The 19,907-nt window shown below is 45.2% G+C and overlaps 2 protein-coding genes across 2 annotated transcripts; both read right to left on the bottom strand.

Moving 5' to 3' along the window:
* Positions 1–2,163: 2,163 nt before the first annotated feature.
* LOC109314367 (neutral phospholipase A2 agkistrodotoxin-like) lies at positions 2,164–5,322 on the bottom strand. Its single transcript, XM_019541506.1, has 4 exons — positions 5,209–5,322; positions 4,391–4,535; positions 3,702–3,808; positions 2,164–2,975 (listed from the first exon to the last, which is right to left on the bottom strand). Exons 1-4 carry the CDS (start codon positions 5,294–5,296, stop codon positions 2,785–2,787), a joined length of 531 nt encoding a protein of 176 aa, XP_019397051.1. The 5' UTR covers positions 5,297–5,322; the 3' UTR covers positions 2,164–2,784.
* A 10,068-nt stretch (positions 5,323–15,390) lies between these two features.
* LOC109314368 (phospholipase A2, membrane associated-like) lies at positions 15,391–19,907 on the bottom strand. The gene is made up of 4 exons (XM_019541507.1): positions 19,856–19,907; positions 18,786–18,930; positions 17,723–17,829; positions 15,391–15,705 (listed from the first exon to the last, which is right to left on the bottom strand). Exons 1-4 carry the CDS (start codon positions 19,890–19,892, stop codon positions 15,584–15,586), a joined length of 411 nt encoding a protein of 136 aa, XP_019397052.1. The 5' UTR covers positions 19,893–19,907; the 3' UTR covers positions 15,391–15,583.

A 19,907-nucleotide genomic window follows, 5' to 3' on the forward strand; every position in this document is an offset into this window, starting at 1 on the left:
TTTTAAAAGAAACAGTGTAATGATGCTTTGTGAGCATCTGACAATTTTCATTTAAGGATTTCAAAGCTCCTTATGTCAGCATTAGCCTTATTTTACCCATGGAGAATTTATTGTAAAGAGATATTGTTTTTCAGTGGGAGATTCAGCTTTCTTGACTCCAGTTCTCTGCTCCAACCACTTGTCCAGGCTGCCTCTCCCAAGGGTTTTGCTCAGGGTTTGAGACAAGGATAGTGTGGGCTCTGATGAGCAGTGGTAGCAATTGTCCCTGCTTCCCAGTCAGTCTCATCTAGGGGTTGCTTGGTTCCTCCAAGGCCACTGTAGCATCCATAATGGAGATGAGAGAAAGGAGAATTTCCCAGTGCTTTTCCTATGAGGTCTGCAAACTGGATCAGGTTACTGCATGCAAGTGGGAGGCCTGCGATCAGAGCCAGGGATTGGTAAGCAGTCTGGAAAGAACGCAGTCCTGCCTCTCTAATCAGGCTGGAGGCAGAGACCGAACAACCTACTGGTGCTCTAGTCATAGACCTCGCCCATACGCCCCCCCTGCCCTTGCCGTCTACAAGTCGAGTCCTGCTGCCGTCAGGTCAGGAGGGCATTGATGTGCTCCACATTTGATGTTCTCAACATCATTAAGGGATTCAGTTAAAATAATGTTCTGACTTTATGATGCCAAAGGTGTGAGGCCACCATTACACTGTGGTCTGTCTAGAGCCTTGGTTGGATGCAGTATAGTCTCCAAATAGAATATAAATAAGAAAGATAAAGAGCCAGAGGGAGGCAAGGTAACTAAATGGAGGTCAGGTCACACAGCAGATAAGTCACAGAGCTCAGCTCTCCTGAGTCTCACCTGAGCCGCCAGCAATTCATTATTTTTGAAATGATGGGATTTTCTAGGTAGCAGTAGGCTTTTATAGGAGAATCTGGAGAGTTAAAAACAAACTGCGGGCTCACGCGTTTCCTTGCAGCATAAGGAAAGTAAAGTAACGGCATATGGCCCCTTCATTTTGGTTGCTTCGTGTCTAGCAACAGACAGCTCTAACATGAAACCCCAGCACGCTAAGTGCATTAACCCTCCCTATTTTGCTTATTATATACACACACATTACAGCTTCACCTCCCCTTATTACATGCCAAAGGATATACAAATATTTACAAGTCTCAGACAAGCATGTTTATTATGTAGTGATACCTCTGGGGGTAATCTATTGCTCTTGCTTCAGGCAATTAAGCCTGGATTTTTAGCGGGATTGGTAGCTTAACTCCCACAGACATCCACCCCAGTGTGGGGTGAGTATAAATAAGGCTAAAAAAATCCCTGTTATGAAGTGGAGAATTGTGTGGAAGTTGAGCTTTTTCCTTATTTTGAGATTCAAAAGTGGGCCCATTTCCCCAGAAAAATTGATAAAGTATTAAGTGAAAAGGGTGCGTTTTCCAGGGTAAATGTCTGACTTTATGAATCAAAAAGAGTTTCCATGAGCCAGGGTTTCACGCTTTCATGTCCAAGCTTTACCTGCAAAATATACAAGTGCTTGAGCCCAAGAAAGCAAGACAAAGCCTGCGGTGATGTGTGGGGAATAGATACAGGCAACTTCAGCTGGCACCTGTGCGCACTCTTTAAGCCTCCTTGAGGGTCATGCTATTACACACAGCTGGGTCACTTTGCTGTTGCCAAAGTTGCTGCGGGTGGGAACGCAGCAATTCAAGAGGAAACGGGAGCTTTTTTTGTTGTCCCTGAAACGGTTCATCTGCTGGTTTGGTGGAAAATGTTAAGCAGTATCTTTTTCTTTTTGTATGTCTCCACCTGCCCAAGATGAAAACGGAGCCTATGTGAAGAGTCAGGCCTCAGCTTCCTGTACCCAGGACAGCAAAGTGAGCCAGAGCAACAAACCACAGAAAAGGGCGGATGCTAACCACAGAAACCAGCCCACTCCTTACTGTCTATTCCAGAGGTCTCTGTTCCAGTGACCCCCTGACACTGTGGGTAACCAAGAGTAGGAGGGGGGTCTCTAGACACTATACAAAAGGTTGGGGTTTTTTGGTATTTCAGCAGCAACTCATCAGCTCAGGCTCCCGTGGTTTTGGGTTCTGCACAGACATGGAACAGAGTGGGAAAAAGTTCAGCTCAACTGGCCATGCTGGAGCACAAAGAGGGGTCCAGCTCCCTTTTATTTAGAAGTAAAATAAAGGACACAGAATGATAAGCAAAGCGCATGGAAACCAAACTGTAGTCAGTATGGGAAACAGTAGAGAGCTTCCTTCACCACTCCTATGAGACTGCTACTTATCCAAACAATCCCTAGTCACCATCTTAATACTACGTTTAGCACCCTTTAGAGCAAAGCTGAGGTCAGAGCTGTGTTGTGCAAGATGCTGTACTGATGCAGCACTCTAAGAGATAGTACCATGCAGTTTAAATACTCAAGCAGACAAAGGGTAGGGAAAAGGCAGGATTATTTTCTCCCCATTTTACAGGTGGGTAAACTAAGCAACTAGCTACCTTGCCCAAGATCATATAGGAAGTCATGAACAGAGCCAGGAATAGAACCCAGTCCCGTGCCTCCAACATATTCCCTCTCACTGTATGAGCCGTTGTCCAGAGATCATTCTCTTTTGGTTCGGTGTATGCTAATCAGACAGTGAAGGTCAGTCCAGTTCATTATTCTTAAGCAGTTCTGCAGACTTTTTCTTTACAGAAGAGCTGTCTGAAAGCACAGGCCTTTTATAGCTCCACCCCCGGCACTGGGCTGATTTTTCCTGGGGAAGCGTTGGACAAGGGAAATCTTGTCAGTTAAATGCTCCATTGAAGGACTGGCAGGGACTCGGGCAGCCCCTATAGCACTCAGGTGTGGATCCCGTGCACTTGCTGTCTCGGTAGCGAACGAAACGCGAATTGTACGTGTCCAGGTTTTTCTCCAGGCAGAACACGGCATTCCTGTCGCATGCACAGACCTGCTCTTCACACCAGCTCCCCAAAGCTGCAGAGACAAAGAGAGAAATGCATTTTGCATTGACATTGAGGAAGCCCCGTGATGGGGAAGGTGTCTGACTTCCCAGGCCTGAATTTATACCTGGGCTGTGTGATGGCAGCATGGGGAGAGTGTAATTGTACCAATCTCCCCCCTCCCACTGTGGAGTATGTCGGAGAGGGTGTCTTTGAGCTCTGAGCAGTCTGAAAGGTCAGTGTTAGCGGAGGGGACAGAGAGGGCACCGACACACCTCAAACTGGAGGCGGTTTTCAGATTTGGGAAGTTTAAAGCATGGAGGCAATTCACTGCCTGCATCGCTTCACAACAGTCTGGTAAGCATCCGCCCGAATGGCCACATCTGGGAAATCCACATGCAGCTGGCTGCATGCGCCTCCCCTTACCTATATTGTTGCCCAAGGGACCAAGTCAATAGCATCAGGATCTGAATCAGGACTTTCAAAGAATCAAGGTATTGCAACCCTAAAAGTTACAGGTTATGAATTCACTTCTTTGGTCAATGGCATTTGAGACAAGACAGCTAAAGTCCTTTCAGGTGCCCTGGCCCTTCTTTCTCTACTTCCTCCATTTCTCTATTTGGATCAACAGTCATGCAGCGACTTCTGGCAATCAGGTGTTGAGGTCTCAGAGTGAAAATCTCTTAGAAGGGAAGCAGTGGGCTAATTTGGCAGGAGAAGCAAAGCAAATGTCCCATTTTTCCAAGGGGAGAGCACTCACCACAGATTATATTCCCATTCTTGTAGGCATAATCATACCGCTTGGTGTTTCCGTGACAGTCACTCTCCTTCAGCTTTTTATAGCAGCAGTTGTGAATATGGCAACACCTCCAGGGAAAAGGAAGGAGAGAGAGACATGCGTTACGGATCTGCTGACAATTGCAGAAACCCACTTCCACTGCAGCAGGAACACGAGGCCATTGCTTTGCTGGTTGTTGGATTCCCTGCGTGTACATAGGGTATTCACACTCAATATATGCATTTACTCCTGTTTAAATGTAACTGGACATAAAACCAGAAACACGTGGGGAAGCAGTCAGCAGAAGTGGACTTTTTTGCAGAAGTCATTAAACCTCTCTAGGGGTTTTCTATCACTTTCATTTCCTGGAAAGGACCTTGGCCAATAAACCTTACTTCACTTTATAGTGATATTTAAGCACCAGCATTTTCTCTCTACTGCCTGAATCCCAAGCATATATAATTCCCTTTCGTTATGACTTGTGAACATTTCACACTCAGCCTTTCCACCTTGACAAGTGATGGAGGAGCTTTTCCTTACGATTCCCTGGGTGAAAAGTTTTGGTTATTGTGGGTTGGGGTAAGGGGATTTTTGACGTTTCGTTTTGCAGAGATCCATGAAAATGACAGCATGCATGTGGTTTTAGTGATTCAAACCCAGCTGTTCTTTACCAATCCGTGGCATCCTTTGGTTCCCCCTTGCCTTTTGACCCACAGTAGCAGCCATAGCCGTAATAACTCAGGATAGCACCTTTGCCAGTGACTTGTTTAATCATCTTTTGATATTCCAGAACGCTCCCATTCACCTCCAGGAGACCTGCAAACCAGCAATAGTGTTAGGAAAGATACTCTGTTCCCAGGAAGCTTGCCTTCTTCCTCTCCTGCTTATACACATTGTGAGCTCAATGGATTGTGTGAGCGACACTAGGAATCATCACCTCCTTGCCCAGGGTGGCACATGGTGTATGCCACAGCCCTGAGGTAGGGCTGTGGGGTATTCTCCCTCCTTCATGGGAGCTGTCTCGGATCAGTGATGCACAATCTATATCCCAGCCACTAAATTGGAGCAGATTCCTTCCCACCCCACCCTGTGGCTCTGCTTTACCCAGAGGCTGACACAGAAGGAGGTAGGGCCAAGACACCAGCTCCTCCCCTCACCCTTGGTCCAGCTTTTAGGCAGCATTTGAGCTGCCAGGGACTGCTACTATTGTAAAAGCTCTTGTGCAGCCATACATGGAGAAAGGTAAACATTTAGGCACTCCAGTGATTTGACCCAGTTGTTCACGAGCTGGACCACCTTCTTACGGTAAAGCTCCTGCTGACATCAATGAATGCCCCTGCCTGGAGCCCAGACCCCGAGCTGTGACCAAGGTTATCCAGTACTAAGCCTTGCTTGTGGTCCCCTGATGCTGGGGCTATCCATTGGGCCCTGAATGGAAGCAGAGCAGTAGCAATGGTGAGGGCGTCATTTGGACGTTTTCTATACTTACTGCAAGCAACCAGCAATGCGAATATGTGGCGATTCCTCATCTTTGTGCAGGACCTGGGATAAGAAACCCAAACGACCTGATTCTTCATTCAGGCAAACAAAGATGTCTGGTATAGCGGGGCTACTGCATGGGAAGTAGTTGAGAGGGCAGAAAGGCACGTTTCAAGTCAAGTCCGGTCTTGGACAGCAGAGATAGAACAGACTATCCTTTTACCATGCTGTGATACCCCGGCATCAGGGCTCTGCATGTCTCCCTGTGTTTGAGCCAGTGTGCAGGCCAGTAGAGAGATAAAAATACATCATTGCTGAACTTGAAGAGGAGGCTGGTGCCCCAGCCCTCTCTAATCCTCCCAGAGTTTTTTCCTGCATCGCCCCTCCTGCCTTGCAGTGGTATTTCATCAGCCTGCCATGAGCAGGCCCTCAGACCCTACCTCCCCCCGTGGGAGATCCTGGCTCTCCTGATGCCAATGCTAATACTTCCAGTGACTTCCACACAATCAGGATTTCACCTTAGGAGTCTAACGTCACCCCAAGTTCTCTTCCTTTGGCTGCTTTTCTTCTGTGATACCAGAGGACCTGGAACATAGCAGGAGAAAGGGTCTGGGCCTCTGCCCTGCTCTATATAGGTGTGCTAGGGTGACTCCAATAGCCCAGCCCCACCCCCCGATTAATCCTTTGGAGGACAGTATCTTGAATAAGTCAGCTTGCCACTGAAATATGTTTAGCCCAGCTCCTTCCTCATCGATCAGAGGGTATTTAGGGTCTGGGGAACCCTAATGACTAAAGTCTAGTCTTGGCTGCAGTGGAGTGAGGAGCATGCTCAGTGGAAATCAGCCCCAGGCACAGAGAATAAATGATCTGTTCCCTGTCTCATCACCAGTTATATGGACCACCCCAGATGCCTTGCAAATAGCTGCAACTTCTCATATTGGTCTTCAGAGCCTTGATACCGTGATACAAGAGCACAGGCTGTGAATATCTGTCTGTCTGTTTACTGCATCTGTCATCTTCCCGTGTAAAGCTGCATAGCAAGGTGCCTATTAGACACAAAGCCAATTCCCTCTTGTAAAACACTTACTTCCTCTGGGTTTGGAAGACCTGGGCAGTTGGTGTAACATCTGACCTGTGCTGGTGAGTGTCTTCCCTTATATACACAGCTCTATCCCTCCCACCGCTACCCCAGCCAGATCAATGTTGTTTTCTAACATCAATAATTCAGGTTGTTCCAGATGAATGACTGCATCTATAATAGGAGTTCCATGGTTTTTTTCCCCGCTCTCCGGGGAGAAAGGGCACTTCCATTCTGTTTAAGTTTGGCTCGGTTATCATGTGGAAGACCCTTTGGAAGAATCTCTGGTTTGTCTCTGGCTCCTTCCTGGAATACTCCTAATGTGATATAAACTCCCAGGCTGGAGTTCACATCCAGATATCTCTGGAAAAGTCTTATTTTAGTGCTGATTTGATCAGAAACTGATTTTCTCCTCAGAAAAATGAGCCATGATCATAGCCCCATGGAAGGCAATGAGAGTTTGGCCATCAAGGGAACACAGTTATTAGGAGTTTTGCCATTGATTTCAATAGGACCGGCCAAGATTTCACCCCATATTTCACAAATAGAGGCTAAGATGTGAAGAGGATTAGCACAGTGAATATGCATACCCCAGTGACTCCAAGTTCCCTCTGTGTTTGTACAGTACTTTGCACTAAGGTCTGTTCTGAAACACCTAGACACGATGGACCTCACTACCAATTCTGGTATCGCCTATCTGCAGTATGGCTAGGACATACTTTCATGAAAAAATTCTGCCAGTATTTTAAAAAATCTTTTGTGTTCTCTCTTTTTACATTTGATCATTTATTCCCCTGAATGCACAAAGACTAGCAGGGAGGTGTGCATGGGGGGAGATTTAAATGACTGACTTAAATCCAGTATTAATGACTGACGTAAATCTAGTTACACAGAGGAAATGCATGCAAATAGTTTGTGCTCAGAGGGTGGTGAAAATGCGTAGGATACTTGGACAATAAGACTAGCTTGTGACAGTTTGCATGCCCCCTGCCCCACTGGTCCGGAATAAGCCTCATTCACTTACCCTGTCTGAGGAGCCTCATCCCTGACTTACCTCCAGCTTCAAGCAAGTGTGCTGCAAGGGGTTAGTCACTCCTTCCTATCGAGTTCCAGAGGTTGCTCAGCTCCAGTAGGTTGCAACAATGCTTGTTACTGCGAAGAAGGGAGGAGTGGAAAGGTGGTTTCTTTTGCAACTTGATGGAGCTGTTTCTAATTTCAGTGCATGCAGGAATAAAATGGATTCTGTTGTTAAAAACCTCATGGACTTTATTCAGACCTGGGTCGGGGCTCACTTTCTGGGCAGCACCAGTTGGCGACAGGCCCCAGTGAGTGGAGGTTGTGGAAGGTTCTGAGGTGATTGGAGCGAGAGCTTTGGCTCGGATCTCTCTCTTTTACAGACTCAAACGATCCTATATTAGACAATGAGCAGATATTAAAAAAAAAATTCTTGAAAGTTACCTTTCAACATGCACATCATGTGTTTCAGCTGCGCTGCCTGGTTGAGAACATGAGCTCCTTGGGACGTGGACTGCATCAGCCTGTACATCTGTGTACTGATGAGCACACCAATGGCTTTTAATAATTGATATTAATGATTGAACGCATGCCACTCAGCTGTATGGTGTATGTAATTTGTCGTGCCTGTTTTTAACTTGATGCTTTGCTTTCACAAGCCAACCTGCGCTATCAGTAGGCTTCTGGGCAGACAGTTTGGCCAGTGACAAGGACTTTAAAGGCACTGGATGTTCTTACCTGCCACGTCTTTGGTGTAAACTAATTAAGGGAGGAAGATCGATCTATGTCCTCTTCCTGTGTCTTATGTCTTGCACAGCATCATTAGGCCTCAGGACTCTGCCTCCCCTACACCCCACTTAGTGCCAACCTGATGGTCCTTTTGTAACAAACAATGTCTGAATCTAATTCTCTCCCCTTTTCCATCAGGGAAACCTTGGGGTTTAAGCTTTTCTATTTGGCTATACAGTCCACACTGTCCCTTATGCACGTTGTGACTAAGGCATACTGTTAGGAGTGCTCTATAGCCTTCTCTCACTCACAGTTTTAATGTCCTTTATTTCTTTTCCTCCTTTGGGCTTGTCATCGTTCCAGCTCTGGTTTTCAGCATCGGGCATCCACGCCTACTTTACCGGTAAGTAATCTGGCTCCTCCGAGTCAGCTCTGTGGAATCACCCTTCTGCGTGATTCCACCAACCGTCCCTCCTAGGATGGAAGAGCTGGCAAGGAAGAGCACCTGTTAAGTGTGTGGCAGATCTAGTTGGGAGCAGGCCAAAAGGATGGAGGAGGGTCGTGTGGGAAGGGGCATGATCTATGTGCTAATGGAGAGGCTGCCTCTTCCCAGTGATTGCTGTGCAGAGCTGGAAGCTGGTAGTGCATACATGGAATTTTTGAGCCAATTTGAACATTCAGACATGTGACTGGAGGTTGCTGCAATGGGGGTTTTTGCAGCCATGGAGTTGGAAGCTATTTTTGGTTTGTTTGCTGGCCGTGCTATTGGTGTGTGGGACTATGGACATGTTGTATTTGTAGCGCTACACGTGCACTTGTAGCACTACAAAAAGAGTACAGACGTGCACAATGTCTATATCGACACACGATGGATCTTCCACCAATGTCTGTACCGCCACAAAACTGCTCTTGTTTTAAACAGGAACTTGTCTTTAGCACTATGTTCTGTAGCGTTACATGTAACTTGTGTTTAGTGCACATGGGAGTCTTAGTGCTACTGAACCTCAGCCAGACCCCCTGAGAGTGATTTGTTCATTGCACAAAAGACACAAACCCCTGGCAGGTCCTCATGGGTGACCACCTACAGGTGACAGACTCCAACTCTCAAACAGTTCTATCTCAACCCAACAGTGACATCTGTCTGATGTTGGGGGGATGAATACATGAGACTGAGGCTCAGTGCTTAAAATATTGCTTCCTACGCAGAGAAGCTGCAGGGCACCTATTTTATTAGGAAGGTGATGGAAGGCTAAGAGCAAGAAGACATACACAGTATGTTAGGCTGGCAAGTGGATATACTTGGTTATGTTCTGCACATCAAGCGTGCTGCTGGGAAACAACTGAAAATCTGCTACTGGGATGTAGGGGTGCTGAGGCTTCAGACAGGCTTAACGGAATGCTCCAATTCTGCTCTTCTTTTTATAAACTTTATGCCAAGATCTCTAAGGCATGACTCTTCTCTAATTTCCCCCAATTTTGCCCTTATTATTTTGCCCAGTCAGAAAGCAACAGGATTCTGATATAAGTCTACAGATCACATCATCAGTTGTTGTGAACAGGTGTATTTCCACTGTCCTGGATGCAGCTGTGTCAATTCAGCAGTTAGTGGAGGTCCATTGAAGACACTGGCTCTGCTGCATTTTGCACTGCTGAAGATCTGCTTCCTATGGAGTCGGCTCTGAAAGGAAAATTAAAACTTCCCTGCTTCTGCCCCTACTCCAGTCCTATGATGGGAGTTGGGAGTGTGGCCTTCTGGGCTAATTTGCAGGTCCCTTGAGCCCAACAGTGTCTACACGTTGGTATCTACACGTGCTTGGGGCACCATGCTAGCAGACTAAGTGACAGGCTTCGGGGCCTTATTCAGAAGCTGTAGATAGGTGTAATGATCAGCTCATTTAATCCAGATTTATCCCACTTTGGGCCCATTTGGGCCCAGTGTACTCCTCCTGATTTCCAGACAGTTGCTCCTTATTTATAACGGGGCTGAATCGGAGCAGAATTAAGGGCATTCAATCACTGCATCACAACCCAGCTTACAGTAGATCATGTTGGTTGTTTATAAGCAACCACTGAGATGTCTGTTTTGTTAACAGCAAACCCAAATCAATAACAGAATTCAATTTGTCAGGCCTAGTTCAGGTATCTGATTAGTTTTTAATTTTTTTCAACTGTTATTTAAAGAATAAATAAAGAATAGCTTCATCATTAAAACACAACTCATGCAAGCATAGCATGAAAATGCCCTGATGCACAGCATATAAAAATTACATTTGTATATTTATATACACATCCATTGAGATACCACTGGTAACCAGATCTTATAATAAAAGCAATAAAACTCAGTGCTTTTATCTTGTGCAAATATCAAGTACATTGACTTTTGTCTATTAGGAAATCAGAACAAATTTGGGGCTCAGGCTGTGGCTCTCTTCTTAACATGAGATCATGTTGCCGTTTGTTTAAATAGTAGCGGTAACTCTTATTGTAGCTCCCTAAATTATTTTTCAAGCACAGCACAAAGTGCTTGTCATGTTCACAGAGCCACTTGCTGCATCAGGATCCTGCCCCTGCAAACAAAAGGAATCCAGAAGGCACATTATATATGTTAACAGAGTGTCTTTGAGTGAGGGAGTGAGGTTGGCAATTATTCAATAGAATATATATTAAGAAGGGACTGCTGGCTGCTAGGGAACTACACAGTATTAAAACCCCACTCCATGGTATTACGGTAAAAGATATGACACTGAATACAACTTACTACTCACAGCAGACAGGGACTGTCGTGGTTTACAGTCTGTTAATTAATCTGATCTAAGATGGGAATGCAAAATGGTTTAATACGTTTTGAAAAATATGATATGTATTACATCTGGCAGCTGATGAGGAACTGTTTGATGAAGCATTTCTGCATGGCAAAGTGCTAACACATACTCTAATATGATGTCACACTGCAGTGTGTGACCCCTACTACGGCGGCTAGCTTCCTCCTGGGGGACCATGTCTACTTTTGCAGAAGGAAACTTATGAGAAAACACTTTTGTAACCATTTACAGCATGTCAGTAAAACAGTTGTGTTCAAGCTTTCCATGAGCCCACACACCATCTGTCCTGTTCTGTCTGAGCTCTGTAATCACCTTCCATGTCTAAGTCCCCTGGAGTCCTGGTTCTAGTTGCTAATACACCAATCATGAAAAATAATAATGAACAAATCTCTCTTTTTTTGGTTCTTTAGCCACTTCATTCTAGGTGTTGGGAAAATTCCTATGATGCCTGTTAAAATTCAGTGTATTTACCTTTCAGCCCAACTACCATCTGTCCAGAATAGTTTGTCAACCTTATCTCTCGTTCAGGCAAAGGACTTTATGATCTGCAGCTCTTCTGAGTAGGAGCTACTTCTGGATCACAGGTCATTGCACAGGAGGTAGCTGAGAGGAGAGGGGAACCTGAAGGCTGGGAGCAGTGGAGCTCAGGACCACTGGTTGCCAAGGAATGGAGGTGGAGGCAAACATCTCCAAGCATAAACCATAATGGGAGACATCAAACATCTCCAAGCATGAACCATAATGGGAGACGTTCCAAAGGACTTCATGAGGCCTGTGCAGTATTGAGACCCTTTCTGGGCTTAATATGGGGCTTCAAGTGTTGCCTAGATGCAACGTCATCTTTCCATATGGGGGTGAATTTCTTCCACTGAGTCTAACAATATATGGTTAGCACCTTCCCTGTTCTTCCCTCCTTCTGACATTGCTGCTTTGGCTGAGAGGGAGCCACCATTTAAGCGAAGAGGCTGATGCTCCTTTAGGATTTTGGCACTATTCACTTTGCCTCATCCATCCTGGCTCAAAAACTGGCTTCTCCCATTGTGTCCATGCATCACCTAATTGTCTCACCCTGAGACACAAATACTTGGAATGGTTGAGCATTAGACTAGAAAGGTGAATCAAGCTCATTGATTGCATGTCTTCACACCAGATCCTCTAGCTCTAGCTGGACTGTTGGGTCTTTTATAGAAAATACATTGAACTGCGCTGTGTAGTATGTGGATCTCATAGAAAGAAAAAATGGGAATGGGGCGGGTTGGAAAAGCAGTAGGAAATGGAGGGTGGTGAGAAAAAGAAGCAGTGAAAAGAAAGGAGAGAAGTCACTTGAACCCTCCAGTGTCTTAGCATCTCCTGTTATGCTTTGTCCTAGGAGCAACACAGCACAGTGAAAGGTGCCCTGCTGCATTACCTGCAAACAAGGACAATGGGATCTATCACTCATTTGCAATGATAAATCCATGGAAGGATCCCTTGCCCTCCAGCTCTGTCTCCTGCTTTGCCTTTGATGTTCATAATTCACTGCCTTCCATACCTTGCCCGACTGATAACAGCCACCATAGTCCGTGTCAAGCCACTTGTGCCCAGCCCAGGTCTTCCTGGTGGAAAGCTCCACTCTCTTCTGAGTCTGCTAAGCTTTGCAGAGAGTAAATTACAGCTAGGACCAACCTAGCTGGGTTCCCAGTTTGTCCAAGAGGGTCCTCACTGGGTCATCTGATAGAAATGTTTCCTGTGAACAAGAAGGGCCCCAGTGAGTCTCTGTTATAATGCTAGATGCACATACAACAAATGCATCCAGTGGGATGACAAGCTGTGCTAGCCAGTTCATTTCCTTCCAGTGTCTGTTCTTAGGTGCTAGAAACATCTGGTTGGACTAATTCCAATGGTAATCCACATTTGCTGCAGTGCAATTGCAGCAGACGTCAAACAAGCCTAATGCTAGTAAGAGGTAATGCTAGCCTCCAGTCCAAGCTTCTCAAATACAATATTCATTATTTGGAAAATAATACAGCAGCAGGGGTACTAAAATATCATCCCTCTTCTGTGGTTGGGAATAATCCCATCTCTAGTACCGATCTACTTCTGAATAGATGACTACTTTTGGATGGCCTTTTGGCCCAACTCCTTAGTCCCATTTGACACAGGAACTGAAGCCATCTGCAGAATAAGTACACACAATTCTCATTCTGAGTAACTCAAGAGCACTTGATGATGAGCTGGAAATATGTCATTTCCAGAAAATTGAAAGCAAGCTGAAGTGAGAATAGACACTCTCCATCCTCTTCCTTATTTTTTGCAGGCCCTGTGGTGCCCACAGCTGTAGAAATCATTTGTAGACCTCTCCATTGGAGATTCAGTTGTTAAAATCCCATGGATTTCATTGGGCCTGAACTGAGATTCGAGGCAGCGTGGTTGGCTAACAAGGCCCGTGGAGTGGAGGTTGGGGTGGTTTGGGGGTTTTGAAGTGACTGGACTGAGGGATTTGGCTCAGATCTCTCTCTTTTACAGACCCAAATGGTCCCACATCAGATACTGAGCAGATATCATTAAAAAATACTTGAACATTGGCCTACAATTGGCTTTGAACTGCAGGTTTAGAACATAAGCTCCTTGGGGCATGGACTATGTCATCTGGTAGGTCTGTGTACTGCTGGGCACACTGATGGCTCTCATTAATAGATATTAATGAATGCATGGTGTGGTGCTGGATATAGGAGCCAGTCAGGTCCATATAAACCAGGGTGTAAGAGCTGGCAAGGAAGAGCATATGTTCTGTGTGTGACGGATGTAGCTGGGAGCAGGCCAAAGGGATGGAAGAGGGTGTTGTCTTCTCTTAGCAGCTTCTTCCCAGTGATTGCTGTGCAATGCATAAAGACCAAAGAGGGGTAGCCCACATGGCCAGCCTCTGTAGGGTCCCAGAGGAAGACACTTCCCCTCCCCTTGGTGCCAGAACTCATTTGATTCTTTCAAGAGAGTCAGGGGAGAAAAACTGATGCATATTAAACAACCATTTTCCATCTAACTGAGCCCTGTGAAGAGGCTCTGGTCTCTATTTTGCAATAGCTCCATTTAAGAACATAAGATGACAGGGCTGTGTCACCGAATCCAGTCCCCTGCAATTGCAGACAACCAGTTACCAAGGGGACCCCAAAATCATGGGGAAACCCACCTCCGCGGCTTTAAGGGCATGCTCCCCAAAACACCAAGGACCACCTGCAATATGGCACAGCTAAAAGCAGGGGAGATGAGGACACTGCCAATACTTTGCCACTGCAGTGACAGCGAAGTAATTGGGTAATGTATACTCAGAGGATCCTCAGAAGACGACTTTGCCCTGTGCAGAAATCTCTACAGCCTTTGCCTTTCTGACCCCAGGTTTGGCCCTCGGTATGACCCTGAGCAGAAAAGCAAGACCCTCTAATCAAGAACTCCTGAGCTTTCCACTTTCCGCCAGGAGCACGAATACATCTCAGCCTTGGGATGATATTTTTTTAGCATGAAATCCTCTAAAATACAGGAACAAATTGAACCCACTATTTTAGAATTATGTAGAGAGAAAACTCCCTCCTTCCTACAAATGTACTTGGCCCCCAGAAATCGCAGTCTCTGCACTCATGATTGCAAAGCTGTGGGCCTGAGAAACCAGCTATGTGGAGCCTGGCTGTTTCTTTGCAGCAAATTAAAGGGAGGTAGTGGGGTATGTGTGGAGCGTTCATCAGTTTGGCTGGTCGGGGTGTTACTGGAGGTGGCTGCAATGGGTGTTTTTGCAGCCGTTGAATTGGAAGCTATTTTTCATTTGTTTGCTGGCTGTGCTGTTGGTGGCAGGGAGCCTGAGTGCCAGTGAACCTCAGCCAGACCCCCCAAGAGTGATTTATTCATTGCACAAACGCCGCAAACCCCTGGCAGGTCCTTGCGGGGGACCACCTATAGGTGCAAGACTCCAGCTTGCAAATGCTTCTGTCTCGGCTCGACAGTGACATCTCTCTGACAGTCAGAGAACGACCACCCTAAGGACATTACAATTCTTCCTAGCCCAGCCTTGCCCTGCAAATAATTCAGGCCTGATAAGAGTCATTCTTGTTCCAACAGCATACAGTTCCCTACCCACTGGACCATATCCTCAGCTGAAATTCCCTGATACCACAGGTATCAACCAGATGAGGATCTTTCCCTTTGCAATTTGAACCCCCTATTGCAGGGTAGAGGGAAGGCACAGGCTCAGTGCTAAGAATATTGCTTCCCAGGCAGGGGAGCTGCAGAGCACCAGTTTTATGGTCATATTTTAGGGTCATTTAATTGTTGCGTCATGATGCAGATTAAGGCAGATCGTGTTGGTTATTTAGAAGCAGCTCCTGAGACTTCTCTTGAGTCAATAGCAGCCCCAAGTCCTTGATATAACTTGATTTGCCAGGCCTAGTTCACACATGTGATTGTTCTCTTTTTGATTTGATCATTAGTTGAAAAAGACTGAATGCCACAGCCTGTGACCCCATGCAAACAGGATCAACATGAAAAAACAGTACACGCCAGACATAATGAAAATTCCCTGATGCACAGCGTAAAACTTGTATTTGCATAGTTGTATACACCTCCATAAATACAGAACAGGTAATCAGATGTTTGAATAAAAGTAATGCAATGCGGTGCTTTCATCTTCTGAAAATATTGAGTATATTGGCTCTTGTCCAGGAGAGAAGTGGGGCAAATTCTGGGCTGAGTGTCTTTTAATACCAGTTCTCCTCATCTCAACACTTCAACTTTAAGTAAAATCTGTATTTCTTATTGTAGCTGTACAAATTTTTTTTCAAGCAGAGCACCAGGCGCCTGTCACAGTCACAAGACTGCTCCGTACACCAGGACTGGTGCCCTGCAAACAAACAGAAATAGGAAAAGTGTGTGTCAGTAGAGGCTCTTTGAGTGGAAAGATGAACAGTGTTAGCAGTTGATAGAATATGGCCCACGAAATTATGGTAACGCATGTGTTGTTGAAGTATACTTAACACTACCTATATCAGCAGTGGCCTTAGGGCTGCTGGGGCACTGGGCAAGAGAGTCACTTGGGGCCCCTTAGAGGTATGTACTCAGGTAAACAATATTCACCTATCACAGTTGTATTGTGGATCTTTTAAATATTCTTTGGGGGAACTGGATAAATAGTCGAGTGTTAAAATGCAAATAGAGCCACTTCCTTGTAAAAACTTTACCCCACCACCAGAAAAATGTGGGCCTCTGGGTGGTAGCTCAGTTTGCCCCCCCCTAAGGCCACTACTGCCTGCATGTTAAACAGCCTGTTATCTATTACAGTTTCACAGGCCAGATCTGTGTGCATGTATAAATTGCATATTAATAAGTTGACTAAATGAGTTAAAAAGAACCGAAGAATGCCTACCAAATGTTGAAAGGGAAAATGGAAATTATACTCAACAACAACTTAAGTTATTTTTCTGAAGGAAACATTTCTGCATGGGAAAATGCCAGCATGTGCTCTAACATGACGTAAGTTTGTGATACCATAGTCCAGCAGCCAGCTTCCTCCTTGAGGAGCTTGTACACATTTGAACCCGGATACAAATGGAAAAAACACCCCCATCCTGGCTCTATTCACTGAACATCAGCAAAGAAAATAGCCGTGTTCAAGCTTCCAGCCAGACTGTAGTATACTGCATGCTATTTCTCCTGTTCTGTGCGTGCTCAGGAAAAAACTTTTCATCTCTAAGTCCCATGGAGCCCTGGTTTCTAATTGATACCACCATAATTAATCATTAATTAACACAAGTCTTTTTTTTTTCCCTTCTGTAGCCACTTGCTTCTAGGTGCTAGAAAAATTCCTGTCCCTGTTGGCTTGCCGGTCTTTCTAAATGCATGGTGCCTATGAGAATTCAGCATACTTCCCTTTCAAGCACAAATCTCAAATGTTAGCTGTTGTCACCCAGAAGCATTTGTCATGTTTTTTTCTGTGTACATCAATTTAAGCACCGAGCAAAGCTCACTGGTGAGCAGAGACTGGTGTAAATTTGTTTTATCAAATCCAGCAGTTAAGCATGTTTAGAAATTCATATTCAGTGAGCATGACTCTAAATAACCAGGGGAACTGAATGTGGTATGATACGCATGTTGAAGGTATTCAGAGACGTAAACCCCAGCTGGCCGAGAGTTTTTTAGGGAAGTGGGGGTTTTTTTGGCAAGTGCTGTTTCATTGAAAATACGATCATTTACAACAAAGCATGTCAATTAATTTCCCATCTGAAAAACGAAAGTCTTGAAGTAGTTGACATGCTATTTTGACCTCTGTAAAAATGCAAACAGTTCTTTTTGAGGTTGGAGAGCTATGTTGTATGTCTGCTGCCTCTACTAGTGTCTGTTCACAATGCACCTGCACATCTCTCCAGCTTAACTCCCATGTAGATCCAGCTCTGTCAGACCCTCTTACTGCCACCTCCCAGATCATCCTGTGGGCTTCTCTTGCTACCCTTGTCACAGCAAATAGGATTTATGCTTCTCTTCTCTTTTCCTGTTACTGCGACTCAGTGTGGGGCTTTCACAGCTACCTTTGCATTGGAATTCTGATCCAAGAAGAAATGTTAAGACACATTTCCTTATAATCAGTGAAGCCTGACTTCAGAAAACATTACAATTCAGGACTGCACTTAAGTGCACTCTTAAAGTCGACCATGTACTTAAGGACACCTTTAAGGCCTGAATCCCCCCTGGTTAAGCTAGTGACTGCCAGTGACCTATTTTCATATTCCTCATGCATCAGCAAAAAACTCTGGCTTGCTGGGCTCCAGATACAGACTTTAAAAAGGCAAAAGGCAAAGCAGTCTGCTGATCTAGGAGCAGAAACAAACCCAAATGTGCATCTTGCTAACCAGCAGCCAACTCACCACATAATACTGATCCATGTGAGTAGTAGTACTTATAGCTCACTATTTTGGCACAACAGCCATAATACTTCAGCCGTTGATAGCAGGAGTCATGAATTTCGCAGCATCTGGGGAGAAGCAAGACTTTAGCAGTGAGACATATAGGAGAGATAGGTTTAAAACACAAGTCAAAAAACCCTCTATTGACTCTTCACCAAAGTACACAAAAAGGATGTGTGTTTTGGTGCCGTGGCCAGGATTCTCCTCGCTTCCATTGGTGTAAATCAGGAACAACAGGGTGAAGTACAGTGGTTTAGCTTCTTAGTTTGATTTACACATGTGTGCATAAATGTGCATGCACACACACACTCCCAACTATGAAGGCTACCCAAAATAAGCTGAGCACCCAAGGAAAGTGCAGCTATTATGTTTGTTCTCTTGGTGTCCTTCAGGCAAGTTTGCAGCACACGTTTCAGGCATCTCCCCCGATACCTTGCACAGAAGTTTCTGTGTTGCCGAGTCCTTATTGAAATACCCAATGCATTGAAAACTGACCTGAAAATCCAAAATACCTTTGCCAGAGACAGGCTGGCAGACAGATGTTCTAATGATGGCGTTTCCCTCTCTTAACCCTTCACACCACTATGGAAATCCAGAGGTTTTGACTTCAGTAGAGCAATGCCCATTTACACTATCTAAGAGTTGGGCCCATTGCATTTACATGATGGTTAGCACTTTTGGGTAAATATAGATGTGGGTTACAATCTTCAGCATCACAAACTTTGATTTCTAGCAATGCAATCAGTGAGAGCTAAGGGCCTAAACACCTTCCAAAATGTGGCCCTTAATCACTTCATGAGACATTTTTCAAGGGATTTAGGATCCCAAGAGACAGGTGGATGCTTAGGGGGATTAAAAAGAAGTGCCTACCACTGTTTGATTTCCATGAGAGAGAAGCGTCTAGTCACCTTTGAGAATCCCACAAGGTACCTATGAATATCACTAAAAATCTGCCCTTAGGACCTTTAAATAATGTGATTGCTCACTAATGTTTCCAGCAGGGTTTCCAAAGACACTTACTTACCTGTCTGTGGCATCTTTTGGACGTCCTTTGCCACCCAAACCGCAGTAGCAGCCATAGAAAGCATAAGCCAGGATGGCATTTTTCCCAGTGACTTCTTTAATCATACTCTGAAGCTGCCACATACTCCCATGTGCCACGGTCACGCCTGTTAAACAGCAGAAGGGAACTTCAGCATTGGGAGGGGAGATATCACTTCTTCCTCTGCTTTACATTAAATCACTTTATGAGCTCTTTGGGACTATGTTTCCTTTTGCTTCACCATCTTTTAGATGCCACCAGGCCCCATCACCTCACATGCCTCCTTTTACTTGTGTAAATAGGGATCATCTCCATTGCTGTTAGTCTTGTTGCATGTCTCACGGAAGCAAGAGATGAGTGGCACCTTTTGCAACTTTTCTCCCTAATGCGCAAGTAGGGAGGACCGGTCCTGTGGGCCAAAAGACTACCAGCAGAAGTAGTTTAAATCACTGGCTACGTCTCGCTTGTTCTGGTGCTCATTCCTTTCCCACCCACTATCACACGGAGCCCAACACCACCTCTCATTTTACTAGCTCTGACAGCCAGAACAATCTCCACCTGAGCTACCACAGACTATAAACTGCAACTTATTTTAGGGAACTATGAGCACACATTTTCCCTTGGCAAACTGCATCATCAGTTGAGGCCGCCTTCTCCCTCTTAAAGAACATGCGGGCCACCAGGATGGGTCCACTGGATGTTGCATGGGTCTGGCTACCTCATGCAGGGGAATTTAACTTACCGGTCGGACTCCCTGCCTTCAGAAAGAGTCTGACCACACCACTAATGGCATTGGGCTAATAATGCAGCTTAAAGGAGAATTTCACCCATGTCTATTGAATTTGGAAGCAGGTGTTGTGGCAAGTTACTATACTTTTCAGACAGCTTTTAGGCAAAAGTAATTGGAGAAGGATAAGGAATTAGTGGGGCCGATTCTGATCTTCCTGATTTAACAGTGATATAATCCTACTAGCATCAAGGGATTGACACCTTTTTTTGCACCACTTGAAGTGAGGTCAGGAACTGGCCCAGTGAATTTACTGGACACTTACCAAAAACAAGTATGGTGAGTGCAAAGAGATGCTTCATGTTTCTTCAGGCCCT

Source organism: Crocodylus porosus, unplaced genomic scaffold, assembly GCF_001723895.1.
Source record: "Crocodylus porosus isolate Cpor-Errol unplaced genomic scaffold, CroPor_comp1, whole genome shotgun sequence".
In the NCBI taxonomy this organism is placed as follows: Eukaryota; Metazoa; Chordata; order Crocodylia; family Crocodylidae; genus Crocodylus; species Crocodylus porosus.

Excerpts from the sequence above, each read along its gene's own strand:
- LOC109314368 (XM_019541507.1), bottom strand. The coding sequence starts at position 19,892 with ATGAAGCATCTCTTTGCACTCACCATACTTGTTTTTG. Across the intron at positions 18,931-19,855 it reads ACTCACCATACTTGTTTTTG|GCGTGACCGTGGCACATGGG; the intron begins GTAAGTGTCCAG and ends GCTGTTTAACAG. Across the intron at positions 15,706-17,722 it reads ACATGGATCAGTATTATGTG|GGCACCAGTCCTGGTGTACG; the intron begins GTGAGTTGGCTG and ends GTTTGTTTGCAG.
- LOC109314367 (XM_019541506.1), bottom strand. The coding sequence starts at position 5,296 with ATGAAGAATCAGGTCGTTTGGGTTTCTTATCCCAGGTCCTGCACAAAG. Across the intron at positions 3,809-4,390 it reads CCAAAGGATGCCACGGATTG|GTGTTGCCATATTCACAACT; the intron begins GTAAAGAACAGC and ends TTTTCCCTGGAG. Across the intron at positions 2,976-3,701 it reads GAATGGGAATATAATCTGTG|CTTTGGGGAGCTGGTGTGAA; the intron begins GTGAGTGCTCTC and ends TTGTCTCTGCAG.